The following is a 14,103-nucleotide window of genomic DNA, read 5'->3' on the forward strand; positions in this document are numbered from 1 at the left end:
AGGAAGAGGAGGCGGAGGAGGAGTCTGGCCCCAGCCGGCGTCACGGGTCCGGGCAGGGCTGGACGGGGCGGGGTCCGGCCGGGCCGGAGCAGAAGAAAGTTGGCCGGACGGGGCGGCTGGCCGGGCCCGCGGAGATGGAGGTGCCGGCGGTGAACCTCAAGGTGCGGCCAAGGCAGGAAAGGGGGGCAAGCCCCAGGGCTGGGGGGCTGGGGTGCATGTCCAGTCCTGCAAGGTAGGCCGCCGCTCTTATCCCCATGGGGGGAGGGTGAGAGGACAGGCAGCCCTTCCCGCTCACTCTTTACAGCATCACTTGGGGGAAGCCGGCTGTGTGGTGCAGTGGGCAGAGTGTCGGGCAGGGACTGGGAAACTCGAGTTCCACTCTGAAACGAACTCTGAAGGACCCTTGGTGGCCCCGGGCCCCGTCCTCTCCGCCCCGCCTCCCTCGCAGGGGCGTTGTGAGGATGAACTGGGGCTGGGGGTGGTCCCGAAGGAGGGAGGTGGGGATGGGAGAAACGTAACGGGGGGTCTGTTCCAGAAGGGGGGAGAGTGCACAGCTGGGGGAGACCAGAGAGCAAGACGGCGGGGTGCAAGAATGTGTGTTGGGGGCGGGGGGTTGTATGGGGCGAGGCCTGCAGGTTCTCAGAAGCGACTCCCCCCTCCCCTCGCACCTGGAGCTGCTTCTGCCCTTGAACTCGGCTTCCCTGCATGTCCCGCGCCCCCCTTGAGGCCGTGGGGCGGTTGCGGGACATATCCCTGGTGCTGCAAAGACCACTTGCAACATTTCCTTTCTGTCGCAAAGTTCTCCCTCTGCAGTTTTATTTTCTGCCGCTTGCTGGGAAATGAGCCGTTTCCCAACCTGGGGTTTGCTTCCACTTTCTCCTTGAGAGTCTGTCTCGAGTTCCTGGTTGGGGTGTGTGTGTGTGGGGGGGGGATCCCGTCGGGGGTCCCCTCTCAACTCCATCTGCTGCTCCCACCTATCAGTTATGCCCCATAATCCTGGATCCCCAAAGCTGCTTCCCAGAGCCCCCACCCCCCAACCATCCCGCTGTTGCCTCCTGCCTTCAGAAGAGCCCTTCCAAGATGTTTCCTCAGAGGGGATTTGTTGCTGACTTTTAAAAAACAGTATTTGTAGCATTCCTTTCTCACTCAGACCCAGTGTGGATTACTCAGTGTAAATACCCTCCTCTGTTTGTCTGTGCAGCCCCCCACCCCCGAATTTGGTATCCTCAGTTTCTGCCCCCCAGTTTCTGCCCTCCTGGCCCTGATAGAACCCAGCCTGCCACTTCATACTGCCGGCAGTGGAGAATCACGCTGTGAAAAAAAAACCTCCTTGCAGGTTGAAAGTCAGCACAGCAAAGGGGGGCGGGGGCGGCTTTCTCTCTGCTTTCCATCTGCATGGAGGCTTCTCTGCAAAGGAGCTGCCAAAGCTGGAACGCACCCCTGGGAGAAATGCGGTCTCTCCCATGCCTCCTCGTCCTTTTGCACACGTGAGCCAGGCCCACGGCTAGGGTTTTATGGCTTTTCCATGTCTCTTTGTGTTCCTGGTTGTTTGCACCTAGCCAGGTCTGTCCGCTCAGAAGTGATTGCAGAAGGCCAGTGGAGGGTGTTCAGACTGGAAAGAGAATTAAGGAAGGCTGGTTTGATGCATCCAGTTCCTCCCAGACTGTGATTGGGGCCGCCCAACCACCCTTTAATTTCCTGTTGGTTTGTGGCAGTCTCCCCAGGTGGAACGGCCGCCTGCGTTGAACCACGGTTAGCACCAGTGGAGGCTTCTGATTTTGCTTGCTCAGCCTGTGGTTAGACCTCACATTAGTGAAACCCCCTGTGCCTCTGGTCTGGTGTGGCATCCAAACTGCCCTTTAATCTTGAAAGCGTGGGCAGAAAGTTGGAGAAGAGAGACCCGAGTTCGAGTGTTGCCTCTGTTCCCTTTGAATTCTTTGGGGCCTCTCTTTGTGCCTGGTTCTTCGTTCTGGGAAATAGGAATAAAGAATCCCACTCTTTTGAGCGTAGCTGAGTTGAAGATACTGAAGATCTGGCTGAATTACACTCTCGGCAAAATAAGAATCTTTCCAGAACCTGACGATGTGGAGGGGTAGCTTTCAAATGCTTCCCCGAAGGAGCTCCCTGCGAGCAGGGAATTGATCACAGTGGGGCAAGAAGTTTGAGCGTGGATCTTGTCCTTGAGGTGCTGGCTTTCCACATGCAGGGAGACATATTTTTTTAAGTGCAAGGATTTACAACAATATTTATAACAAGGGAAATAATGCTTCTCTGTCTGCTCTTGTAGTGATGAAGCGATGTCTGACTCCTCAAACTCTTACGGAGGAAAAAACAGGGTCCAAGGAGGCCAAGAAGGCAGGCCCACAGGGTTCTAAGGGGGGTAAAATGGGGCGCAGGAGAGAAAGAGGAATGAACTGTTTTCCAGCGGCCTTGCCAGGAGCTACACATAGTTAAATATTAACCTGGCACATTTTTGTCACACAAGAGGAATTCAACAGAGTCCGAGCATAGTTGGTTGACGTCTCTCTGCTGTCTGGAGTGGGCCACCGGGTGCACCCGCCCCTACTGAGTGTAGAAGGAGGGGTCAGCTTCAGCAAGGGCATCATACTGGAAGCCCCCTGAGATTCAGATGGTCCCCCGCTAGTTGGAGAGGCAGCTAGCTGTTTTGCCACTGAAACAAGTAGACAACCCTTTTCTTCTGCAGTAGCAATTTAAGTGCTACCCCCCCCCCCCCGCCACACACACACATATTATGTCTTTGCTGTGTTGGGGTCACTGAGAGCAAATATAAAACAGTTGAAACTGTTTTTAATTTGGATGGTTTTAAGGTAAGAAGACCGAGACATGTTCCAGAACGAATGAAAAAACACTATTAGTTCTACTTGATCTGTGAGTGGAATTCGGGGGTTGAGATAAATCAGCAGGAATCACACATCCAGTAAATTTTTGTTTGCAGATAAAGATTTGTCCCCTTGTGGAGTTCACAACAAACAGCAGCTCTTTGACTAAAAGGAAATGCCCTGCTGCCCTGGATCCCTTTTTGCTGTTAAAAAAATTGTATAACAGAGCCTGCATGTTTAGAAGCAGTCTACCTCTGACTGCTAGCTGCTTGGGTCAAATATCAGAATGGGAATGGATGCTAATTATACTGTGCTTTCTTTAGAAGCTCCCTGGAACATCTAGACAACTTCTGTGATAGAAACCAGTAGCTTGAATCCATTTCTTTCGGGTTGTGTAAGAAACCTACTCTAAGAGCGGGGGATTTTTCAAGGCAAAATAATGGGGTTTCAGTGTTTTCTGTGAGGTCGTGTGTGTCTGGCTGGTGGGAAAAGGAGTGGTCATCTGGAGTGAATGGGTCAGCGCTGTCCTTGATCAGGAAGTTCTTCCCACAGATCTCGATTTTTGTTCAGCCAAATGTTGCAAAGAGAGCCTTGTAGCCAAATTGTGCCAGCAGGGAAAGAACAAGGAAGAATCATTTGTGATAGTGTTGTCTGAGTCAGCAACTGAGTGGTTGAATTCCTGCTGCCAGGCTGGCACTGTGGCTGCCCAAAGAATTTCCTGGTGGGAAAAAACCCCAAGTGACTCTCTTGTTACCTGTCTCCCGACAAATGGCTGTTTCTCTCTTCTCCATGGATCTTCCTAAACATGTTTTGCCTAAACCGTTCTTACCACACCCCAATTTTTTTTTTTTGCATCATCAAAACTGTTTTGGAAACCTGCATTTTAGGAACAGGACAGTGATACTAGGTTGCATCATATGCCGCTCCTCCAAAAGTCCAGCATCTGTTTGTTTTTTCCCTAAGGACGACTACATCGCAACATCCTCCGGGGGAGGGCGGTATAAAAATCCAAGAATGAATGAATGAATGAATGAATGAATGAATGAATGAATGAATGAATGAACGAACGAACGAACGAACAAACTTAAGCCGAGAGTCCCATGCATTTGCAGCTGTTTTTCTTCCCAGGGGTTGGGGTCAGGCCTTTGTGTGGCCCACCATTTCTACTTTCTGAAGTTGACCCTGCGCTTCTGGAATGTGGCGGCAATTCGGAAATGGTCCTCATAGGTCAGTGATAGCGAACCTTTTTGAGACCAAGTGCCCAAATTGCAACCCAAAACCCACTTATTTATCACAAAGTGCCAACACGGCAATTTAACCTGAATACTGAAGTTTTAGTTTAGGGGAAACGGTTGGCTCCGAGGCGTGCATTACTCAGGAGTAAGCTTGGTGGTAGTCGGTGACTTTGCTTTGAAGCAACCGTGCAACTCTTCCAACGGGTGAATCATGATTCTAGGAGGGTTTACTCAGAAGCAAGCCCCATTGCCAGCAACCGAGCTTACTCCCAGGTAAACGATCGTGCTTTAGTTCTTCGCATGAAAATCAGTGGGGTTTAACAGCGCTTAACAGGGCACTGCTTCCCCAAACTAGGTCTTAGGTTTAATGCTAATAATCGAGCCCAGCGGCCCAGGCCAGCCTAGATGTCTGTGTGGAGGGTGGGGGCGACTCTGTTTGTGCGTGCCCACAGAGAGGGCTCTGAGTGCCACCTCTGGCACCCATGCCATAGGTTCGCCACCACCGCCATAGGTCCATGTTGCACTTCAGAAGGGGAAGAAATTTCAGAAGGCTTTGAGGAATGTCAGAGCTCTCTGCTATCTCGCATGCCCCCAGAACCACCCTGTGTCTTAAAAAGAGAGAGAGAGAGAGAGGAGAGTTGGATTTATATCCCCCCTTTCACTCCTGTAGGAGACTCAAAGGGGCTGACAATCTCCTTTCCCTTCCCCCCTCACAACAAACACCCTGTGAGGTGGGTGGGGCTGAGAGAGCTCCGAAGAACTTTGACTAGCTCAAGGTCACCCAGCTGGCATGTGCTGGAGTGCACAAACTAACCTAGTTCACCACATAAGCCTCTACAGCTCAAGTGGCAGAGCGGGGAATCAAACCCGGTTTTTCCAGATTAGAGTGCACCTGCTCTTAACCACTATGCCATGCTGTAGAGAGAGCTCAATTAATAAAATCTCTGTGCGCATATTAAATAATTGGGCTCTAAAGGGGACAAACTGTTTGTTTGGGGCCCCCCCTTCTGCCTTCTCTCCCACGTCGTCCCAATTTTTCATAGAAGCCCCTGGGAGCAATTAGTGTGCCGGAACCCGGACCTGTTTGCCCTGGGACACGCCATGTTAATTGTATTGGGTCCTTCAAGGGGATTTTAGCGTTTGAGGGCATGGTTGGGAAGCGAATCTTAATTAGCTGGGGCTCCTGTAATGAATGTTACGTACACGCTAGAACCCCCTGAAGGTTTGCCGCTGATATAATTGTCACTTAAAAAAAAATCAACGTACATGAGAAATGTGTTAAAATAAGGGAATCCCCCCCCCCCCCAGCCTCTAGTCTTATTTAAGACTTTGTTAAGCAAATGCATTATGATGCTGTTTCCTGTGAAGATTTTAGGAATCTGGCCGTTCTCAGAAATATCTTTGGAAGGATTGGCCAGTTGTGCTTGACACGATTTTTGGGGAAACAATTTAAATGGTCATAACCTATTTATACCCCTAATATAGTTTTCAGCCCCCTGGAAACAATAACCTTTGATTACTCCGTGACAGGTGGGTCCTCTGCAGGTGCTCAGAGGCATTTAAACATGTTACTTCTGGATCAGAAGAAGAAGAAGAGTTTGCATTTATATCCCCCCCTTTCTCTCCTGTAAGGAGACTCAAAGGGGCTTACAATCTCCTTTCCCTCCCCCTCCCCCCCACAACAAACACCCTGAGGTGGGTAGGGTTGAGAGAGCTCCGAAGAACTGTGACTAGCTCAAAGTCACCCAGCTGGCATGTGCTGGAGTGCACAAGCTAATCTGGCTCCCCAGAAAAGCCTCCACGGCTCAAGTGGCAGAATGGGGAACGAAACCCAGTCCTCCAGATTAGAGTGCACCTGCTTTCTAGTCCATCAGCAAAATCTATGGCGATGAATATCATTTTCTGTGTGAGTATTGAGATGTCTCATTTAGTATTCCCAAATATTCTGGTTGACCCCAGTGCCAGTTAAAGGATCTTGTGCCCGGGAAACTCTGTGAAAAAGGAAGCCGGTTCCTACCAAGGAGATCAGTCTTCTACCTGTGTCACTACTGCCAAATCTGGCTTCTGCTGCTCTGTCCACCAAGACAGGTCAAGGGTGGCATCATGTTCTCAAAAGAATGGCATCCTCGTTCTTGGCCCAGTTCTTGCGTTTTGCTTTGCTGTTGTCACTCTGAGTAATGGTTTAGTAATTGTGGGTTTCGGGTGGTTCCACATGAAAAAGGATCAGGAGCATCAAGGGTGTGGCCGGGCGAAGGGCTGCTTGCGACACGGCTGCCCAGAAGATCAGCTTGCTTAGAATTTTGCATTTGTGGAATATCTGTGTCTTCATCCTCAAAGCAGTTCCATGAGGCCATTTTGCAGGAGTGTGGAGAATTCACCCAGGGATAAATATGGAATGGGTGGAATCTCGCAGGTGGAAGCGGTTTCCCCTGTCAGAGCAAGGCTGGGTACAGGTGGAGGTGGAGTGGAACGTGGAAATGGCCACCTACTGATCTCAGATTGCAGGTCTGTGGAAAGTCCCCCTATGAAGAAGAAGAAGAGTTGGATTTATATCCCCCCTTTTTCTGCTGAAAGGAGACTCAAAGAGGTTTACAATCTCCTTTCCCTTCCCCTCCTCCCACAACAAACACCCTGTGAGGTGGGCAGGGCTGAGAGAGCTCCAAAGAACCCATCACTAGCCCAAGGTCACCCAGCTGACATGTGTTGGAGTGCACAAGCTAATCTGGTTCACCAGATAAGCCTCCACAGCTCAAGTGGCAGAGCGGGGAATGAAACCCAGTTCTCCAGATTAGAGTGCACCTGCTCTTAACTGCTACACCACGCTGGCTCTCACCACTACTGCAGGTCAGAGTTGGCAATGCAGAGACTTATGGCCTGATGGTCTATATCAGCTTTATGTATCTTGGCATCTATGATGCTGGTGAAATGTTAAAAGCAAAAACTACCAGACCACGGTCACACCGCCCAGAAAACCCACAACAGCCATCTTTCAGACAGTTGCTCCTCTGTCGTTATTGTCTAAACAATGCAGTTCTGCTTCTTGCTTCCAACAAGCTCAGAATGGCATAAACATGGCCATCTTCCTCCTCCATTTCACTGTCTTAACGACCTTGCAAGGTAGGCTAGATAGACAGTGGTTGGCTCCATGACTGGGTGGGGATTTCACTTTGGGTCTCCCTGATGTGGCTCTCTACCACCTATACCGCTCTGCCTCTTATTTCCATTTTTGGCTTCTTCTGATACTGTAAGTTTCTCAGGGCAGGGACCTTTTCCTTTTTTGCCTTCGCTACTTTGCAAAGCACTATGTGCCTTGACCTCTTTCTGTTTGCAGGCCATCATCCTGGCGCACTGGCTGCTTTCAACGTGGTGAGTAACTTCCTCACTGCTCTCCCCTTGCTAGACCTGGGAAGTCGTGGGGATGGGGGCTGTGCAAAGGTGGAGCAGGGTGGTGTCTGAACTGGCTTGGGGCAAGCTGTGTGAAGGACCATGAGAACGAGGGAATCCCAACAATGCGTCTTGACCAGGGCAGAGTCAGAGTTGAGAAGAAAAACGTAGAGCAGAAACACTTCAGCTGATGAGCGTAGTGGTGGGGCTGGGATTTGTCTGTAGGTTATGGGGGAAATGGTTGCATCAAAAGACTTTGTGGGGCTGAGAGTTCAAAGCGCTGGCCAGCGTGTATTATCCATCCATCCATCCATCCATCCATCCATCCATCCATCCATCCATCCATCCATCCATCCATCCATCCATCCATCCATCCATCCATCCATCCATCCATCCATCCATCCATCCATCCATCCATCCATCCATCCATCCATCCATCTATCCATCCATCCATCCATCTCTATCCATCCATCCATCCATCCATTCATCCATCCATCTATCCATCTATATCCATCCATCTATCCATCCATCCATCCATCTATCCATCCATCCATCCATCCATCCATCCATCCATCCATCCATCTTTATCAAATTTAATAGACCGCCCACCCCCGGAGGGCTCTGGGCGATCTACAAGATAAAACCCATAGACTTAAAATCACATAGTTAAAACCAACCTAATTAAATTGAGCAACAACAACCCCCCCCCCCAAAAACCCTAAGATCAGATGACAACCCAAGAATACTTCCTATTCCTCAAGGAGGGGACCAACAGAGCACACAATAGCCAATGTGATGGTATATGGGGGAGTAGCGGGGTAAAGGGAAATTGGTATGCAGGAGGTGGGGGTAAAGTGAAATTGGCCGAGTTCTTCGTTGGCAAAGCCCGTTTGTCGAGAAACGTCCCGTATGTCCCCCTTTTCTGTCCTCGTTGGCTCCCCTAAGGAAGGGCAGTGGTGAATCGGTGTGTAAAACCAGCCCTCCCCAGATCAGTTGTGTGATTCATGGTGTCTTCAAAATGGTTTAAGCCAAGTTGTCTTTTTTCCAAACCAGGGGCTACATGGCACTGTGGCTGCCACCGTCTTATGCTTGGGGAAATTTCACCATTCTGGCCGTGGGGGTCTGGGCCGTTGCCCAGAGGGACTCTGTCGATGCCATCCTCATGGTTTGTTCCGGGAATTTTGATTTTCTTGTTCGTCTTTGTTTCTATTAGCTGCATCATCCAAGCATTTGCAGTTCAAACCCTCATGGGAAAATGGTCTTTTCCCTTTGCCTCAGCTTCTATGGCTTCCTGGTTCTTAAACCCCACCCACCCCAACATGAAGGTACCCCACCCAGCACTGCATAAGGCCTTGTGTCCCTAGCCCTTGTATGACAGTTTTTGCACCCAAAGCAAATTCTCTTTCACAGAAGCTGTATTGTTTGTTACCAGGAATTACTGAGCCAGGGAGTTCTGCAGGCTAACGGCTGGCAAGGGAGCCAGTGTGGTGTAGTGGTTAAGAGCAGGTGCGCTCTAATCTACAGAACTGGGTCTGATTCCCCGCTCTGCCACTTATTTATTTATTTATTTATTTTATTGTTCCACTTATATACCGCCCTCCCCCAGAGGGCTCAGGGCGGTTCACAACATTAACAGCAAACAAGTGGATAAATAAAAACATATAAAATAAAAATTTAAAATACAGCGCTCAAATTATCGCAACCATTTAAATACAGATGGCGTCCGACTACTAAACTCCTCTAAGAGGCCTTAGTTGTTGTTAGCGGGCACAGATATCACTTGAGCTGTGGAGGCTTATCTGAGGAACCAGATTAGCTTGTGCACTCCAACACATGCCAGCTGGGTGACCTTGGGCTAATCACGGGTTCTTCGGAGCTCTCACAGGGTGTTTGTTGTGGGGGGGGGGGGAGGAGATAAGCCCCTTTGAGTCTCCTTACAGGAGAGAAAAGGGGGGGGTATAAATCCAAACTCTTTTTATTCTCTTCTTCTTTCGGGCCGTCTCCCCCTCTAGTTCCTCGCCGGCCTCCTGCTGACCATCCTGACGGACATCGTGCACATCAGCCTGAGTTATCCAAACCACCTGTCGGATGTTCTACGCTTCAGCACCGGCATGGCCATCTTCAGTCTACTCCTGAAGCCGCTGTCCTGCTTCTTCGCCTACCAGATGTACCGGGAGCGTGGGGGAGAGTACGCCATCAACTTAGGTAGGCGGCTACCACCTGTTTCGGTCCTGCCCTCATCCGTCTCTGTTGTGCCTGGAGCTGAGCTCCCTTCCGCATTCACGGGTCTCATTACATTGCTTTGCAGTGGCGCACCACTAATGGGATCATGGGGTGTCCCATGTTCCTAGGTGCACGCCGTTTCTTTGTCTGATGAAACAGTGTGCGCCCGAGCCACCCACTGCGGCGCCCCGCCCTCCTGCCCTCCCTGCAGGCCAGCTTCTGCCCTCCTCCCAAGCCCCGGCCTCCCTCTTGGCTCCCGTAAGTGGGGCGCAGGGAGACGAGTGTTGGGGGCGGCATGAGGAGGGGGTCATGCCCCCAGGTGCCTTTTAGGCCCAGTACACCACTACTGCTTTGTGTAAGGATGAGAAGGAAAAATGCCAAGTTGTTGTCAGAATACTGCACAGGGGGATGGAGGCTCATCCTTTCTCAGCTTGGGACCCAGATCACGGTTGGTTGCCCCTTCTGCATCTGAACCCACAGGGTTATTGTGCCTCTCTCCTTTCCTCCATACAGGTGTTCTTGGGGTGGCCTCGGAGCACAGTGCGTACCAGTCCATTGACCACGCGGAGCCGCCACGCCCCTTTCCAGACGTGACCAGCAAAATGACCCCACCCCACCCCTACTGAGATGCCGTCCTTCCTTGGTTGGGTCTCTGGCCTGCATTATTTTTCGTCCTGTGCCCTTTACTTGCTGCATTTGGGAATAAACTTTCGCACTCCCTTACCGCTTGTTTCTCCTCTAGAGGAAATGCAGTCACCTGTACAGAAGACAACTGGACTTTCCTACATTTCTTTTCTCCTCTCAGGAGAGCTGAGGGGGTGGGGGGAAGGGGGTTTGGCTCTTCCCGAACTTCCTGCTGCATTTCCTGAGCCATTGAGCTGAGGCTTCTCTGCTCTCCTGTGGAGCGTCCCACGTACAGCTCCAAGAGCCACGTTTGTGCCTCCCTGCCGTGGAGTACCAAGGGTCGCTTCAGCCGTGTTGTTGGCAACCAGCCCCAGAAATGTGAAGAAGAAGAAGAAGTCCAGTCTAAGGAGAGATCTTGTGTGGTTGTCGGTGGGGGGGGGGGGGGAAGCCCCCTAAGAAAGCCCTGTTTGGGGTGGGGGGAGCGTCGAGGGAGGGACAGGGCCTCCACCCAGCGCCACTTTGGGATAATGAAGGATGCATTTTCTAATGCCTGCTGGGGGAAGGCGGTTTGACTGGTTACAGATTGTTGTGCCTGAAACCCCTCATTTTGCACCTGGATTTCTAAAGAGAATTAAAAGTTTTTTTTAAAAATAAAAAAAATCTGGAACTTTCTGTGCAAAGGAAAACGAGTATGTTTCTTCTACCGGTGTGCGCTTGTGTGTGCATGTGGGTGTACGTGCCTGTGTGTGCGTGAAGTTGCAGCCCCAGAGGGTTTTCAAGAGAAGAGAAGAAGAGTTTTGGATTTATATCCCCCCATTCTCTCCTGCAGGAGACTCAAAGGGGCTTACAATCTCCTTGCCCTTCCCCCCTCACAACAAACACCCTGTGAGGTAGGTGGGGCTGAGAGAGCTCCGAGAAGCTGTGACCAGCCCAAGGTCACCCAGCTGGCGTGTGTGGGAGTGTACGGGCTAATCTGAATTCCCCAGATAAGCCTCCACAGCTCAGGCGGCAGAGCTGGGAATCAAACCCGGTTCCTCCAGATTAGATACACGAGCTCTTAACCTCCTACGCCACTGCTGCTCCTAGATAAGAGGCGAACGGAGGTGGCATGCCGTTTGTTCCTGCCTCTGCGTAGTGACCCTGGACTTCCCTGGTGGTGCATCCAAGTATGTCCAAGTAGTACTACTTAGTACTGACCCTGCTTAACTTCTGAGATCTGGTGAGAGCCGGGCTGCCTGGGCTATCTCGATCAGGGTAATCTAGTTCTTACAGTGGCAGAAATCCCAGTGCTGTAAAACCGGATGGCAAAGCAAACGCCCAGAACTGTGGTTGCCCCACTAAACTGGGCCCAGCAGAGATTTACCTGTTGTGCCATGACTTCTCCCTACTTGGCGCAGACCTTGGCGCCCTGATCTAAAAGCACGGACTTCTTTGTTCAGCGGGGCATGTCAGTTCACGGAGTTCAGCGTGGCTTCCCCTGCGAGCTGTGAAATGTTTCCCAACTCTGGACACATGCCAGCCCACGTCCCCAGCTCTTACTAGTTTGGTTGTGGCGGGTTTTCCAGGCTGTGTGGCCGTGGTCTGGTGGGTCTTGTTCCTAATGTTTTGCCTGCATCTGTGGCTGGTATCACAGGGGGAAGGACACAGTGTGTAACAGACTTCCCTCTGTGATACACCTCTGAAAATGCCAGCCACAGATGCAGGCAAAACGTTAGGAACAAGATCTACCAGACCACGGCCACACAGCCTGGAAAACCCACCACAACCAGTGGAATCCGGCCCTGAAAGCCTTCTACAATACATTCTTACTAGTTTGTTGAAGGCGATTAGGCTGAGAGATGCACCCCGGGGTCCCAGCCTGTGCCTTAGACCTGACCTGTAGCTTGGCTACACAGTATATTAAGCGAGTGCAGCAAGCGGCGTGCAAATTTAATCTCTAGATAGATACACATCTAAAGAGAAGCCACTGGCATCAGGCGAGCAGACATCATGGGACTGAAAAGGAATGCAATGGCTCAGACGAGCCCCCTGGTTTTCTTTGGGGAATACTTTTACCTTCGCGTCCGCCTCTTGAGTCTTGCCCGCATTTCTACACTGTCACCTTCTTCCCATGGACGTGGGGAAAGTGCCCGTTGCGCCTCGGCGCTCGAGGACTCGTTCCTGGGGGGGGGGGGGCACCGGCCACCCCCCTTGGCTTCCCCCGTTTCGTTTGCACCGCCGACAGTTCGAAAAGAGGCGCCGGCAGAAGCCGCAACGGAAGCCGCGTTTCCTCTCCCTTTGCAAGGGGGGGGGGGTGTCCCGTTCCTGCAACCCCCCTTTTCCCCTGTCCCTGCTGCGAGGTTACTGCTTGCAGGGTACCTAAAATTTGGGGTCTCTCAATGTGAACTCACCTTTCAGACTTAAACCTGAAAGAAGCATGGGCGTGGAGAATCCAAACAAACCCCTCCGAGACAGCGCGCCGATTGGACCGCCGCCCTTCCTCCTCCTCCTCCTCCTCCTCCTCCTGCCGCTTGATTGGCCGACGGGGCCGGAAAGGCGGAAGCGTCCAGGGGGCCCCCCGTGAGCGAAGACGCCGGCGTGGAGGAGAAGGGGGCCCTCCTCAGGGGCGTAACGAGGCAGCCCTGGGCAAACTGTAGCCCTGGGCAAAACCTGAGTTGGATGCCCCCCCACCCCCCATGGGCAGCCACTCCACCACGACCAAATTTTTTTTTTGCACCAGGACATTGGTGCCTACAGGGGGTGAAGTTTTTAGACATTTCAGCGCCAAAATTTCAGCATATCATCAGGAGACTTCCCTTATGCTACTCCCCACGTTTGGTGAGGTTTGGTTCAAGGAGTCCAAAGTTATGGACTCCCAAAGGGGGTGCCCCATCCCCCATTGTTTCCCATGAGAGCTAATAGGAGATGGGGGCTACAGTTTTGAGGGTCCATAACTTTAGCCCCCCTGAACCAAACTGCACCAAACCTGGGGGGTATCATCAGGGCAGTCTCCTGATGAGACCCTGAAAGTTTTGAGGCTGTGCCTTCAGACAACTTCTTGTCCCAACCTCGCAATCCCTTGATGGACAGGCAATACAGAAAACTCAATCCCGAACAAAGATTCTTGGGCAAATTTCTGGGATGTTCCTGCAGGGGGAGCATTTTGGGATGTATCGGCACCAAAATTTCAGACTATCATCTGGAAACTGTCCTTATGGTACCCCCAAAGTTTGGTGCAGTTTGGTTTAGGGGGTCCAAAGTTATGGACCTCTCAAAGGGGTACCCCATCCCACATTCTTGCTAAGGAGATGGGGGCTACCCTTTTGAGGGTCCATAACTTTGGGACCCCTGAACTCAAACTGCATCGCAAACTCTTGCGGGTGCCATCACATGACAGTCTCCAGATGATACCCTGAAATTTTGGTGCTGATATTGTCCAAGAATGCCCTCCTGCAAGAACATCCCGAAATTTGCCCCAAGAATCTTTGTTCTGCATTGGAGTTTTCTGCATTGCTGATCACAATGGGGGTTGCAGGCTTCAGGGGCTTACATTTTGAAGGAACAGTCTCAAAACTTTCAGGGTCTCATCAGGAGACTTCCCTAATGATTCCCCCCAAGTTTGGTGCAGTTTGGTTCAGGGGCCCCTCAAAACTGTAGCCCCCATCTCCTATTAGCTCCCATTGGAAACAATGGGGGATAGGGGCACCCCTTTTGGGAGTCCATAACTTTGGACTCCCTGAACCAAACCTCACCAAACTTGGGGGGTAGCATAAGGGCAGTCTCCTGATGATATGCTGAAATTTTGGTGCAGCTAGCCT

At 51.4% G+C, this 14,103-nt stretch overlaps 1 protein-coding gene across 1 annotated transcript; it reads left to right on the forward strand.

Annotated features, from left to right (window-relative positions):
• The first annotated feature begins 14 nt into the window (after nucleotides 1–14).
• On the forward strand, nucleotides 15–10,978 carry LOC125445937 (angiotensin II receptor associated protein). Its single transcript, XM_048519378.1, has 5 exons — nucleotides 15–161; nucleotides 7,407–7,441; nucleotides 8,513–8,624; nucleotides 9,472–9,664; nucleotides 10,196–10,978. Exons 1-5 carry the CDS (start codon nucleotides 135–137, stop codon nucleotides 10,306–10,308), a joined length of 480 nt encoding a protein of 159 aa, XP_048375335.1. The 5' UTR covers nucleotides 15–134; the 3' UTR covers nucleotides 10,309–10,978.
• The last annotated feature ends 3,125 nt before the right edge of the window (nucleotides 10,979–14,103 follow it).

Source organism: Sphaerodactylus townsendi, linkage group LG16 (genome assembly GCF_021028975.2).
Source record: "Sphaerodactylus townsendi isolate TG3544 linkage group LG16, MPM_Stown_v2.3, whole genome shotgun sequence".
NCBI lineage: Eukaryota > Metazoa > Chordata > Lepidosauria > Squamata > Sphaerodactylidae > Sphaerodactylus > Sphaerodactylus townsendi.

What these genes read in the sequence shown, in the direction of transcription:
- LOC125445937 (XM_048519378.1), top strand. Translation starts at nt 135, where the DNA reads ATGGAGGTGCCGGCGGTGAACCTCAAG. An exon ending in CTGTCGATGCCATCCTCATG is followed by an intron (nt 8,625 to 9,471) that starts GTTTGTTCCGGG and finishes CTCCCCCTCTAG; the next exon opens with TTCCTCGCCGGCCTCCTGCT. An exon ending in AGAGTACGCCATCAACTTAG is followed by an intron (nt 9,665 to 10,195) that starts GTAGGCGGCTAC and finishes TCCTCCATACAG; the next exon opens with GTGTTCTTGGGGTGGCCTCG.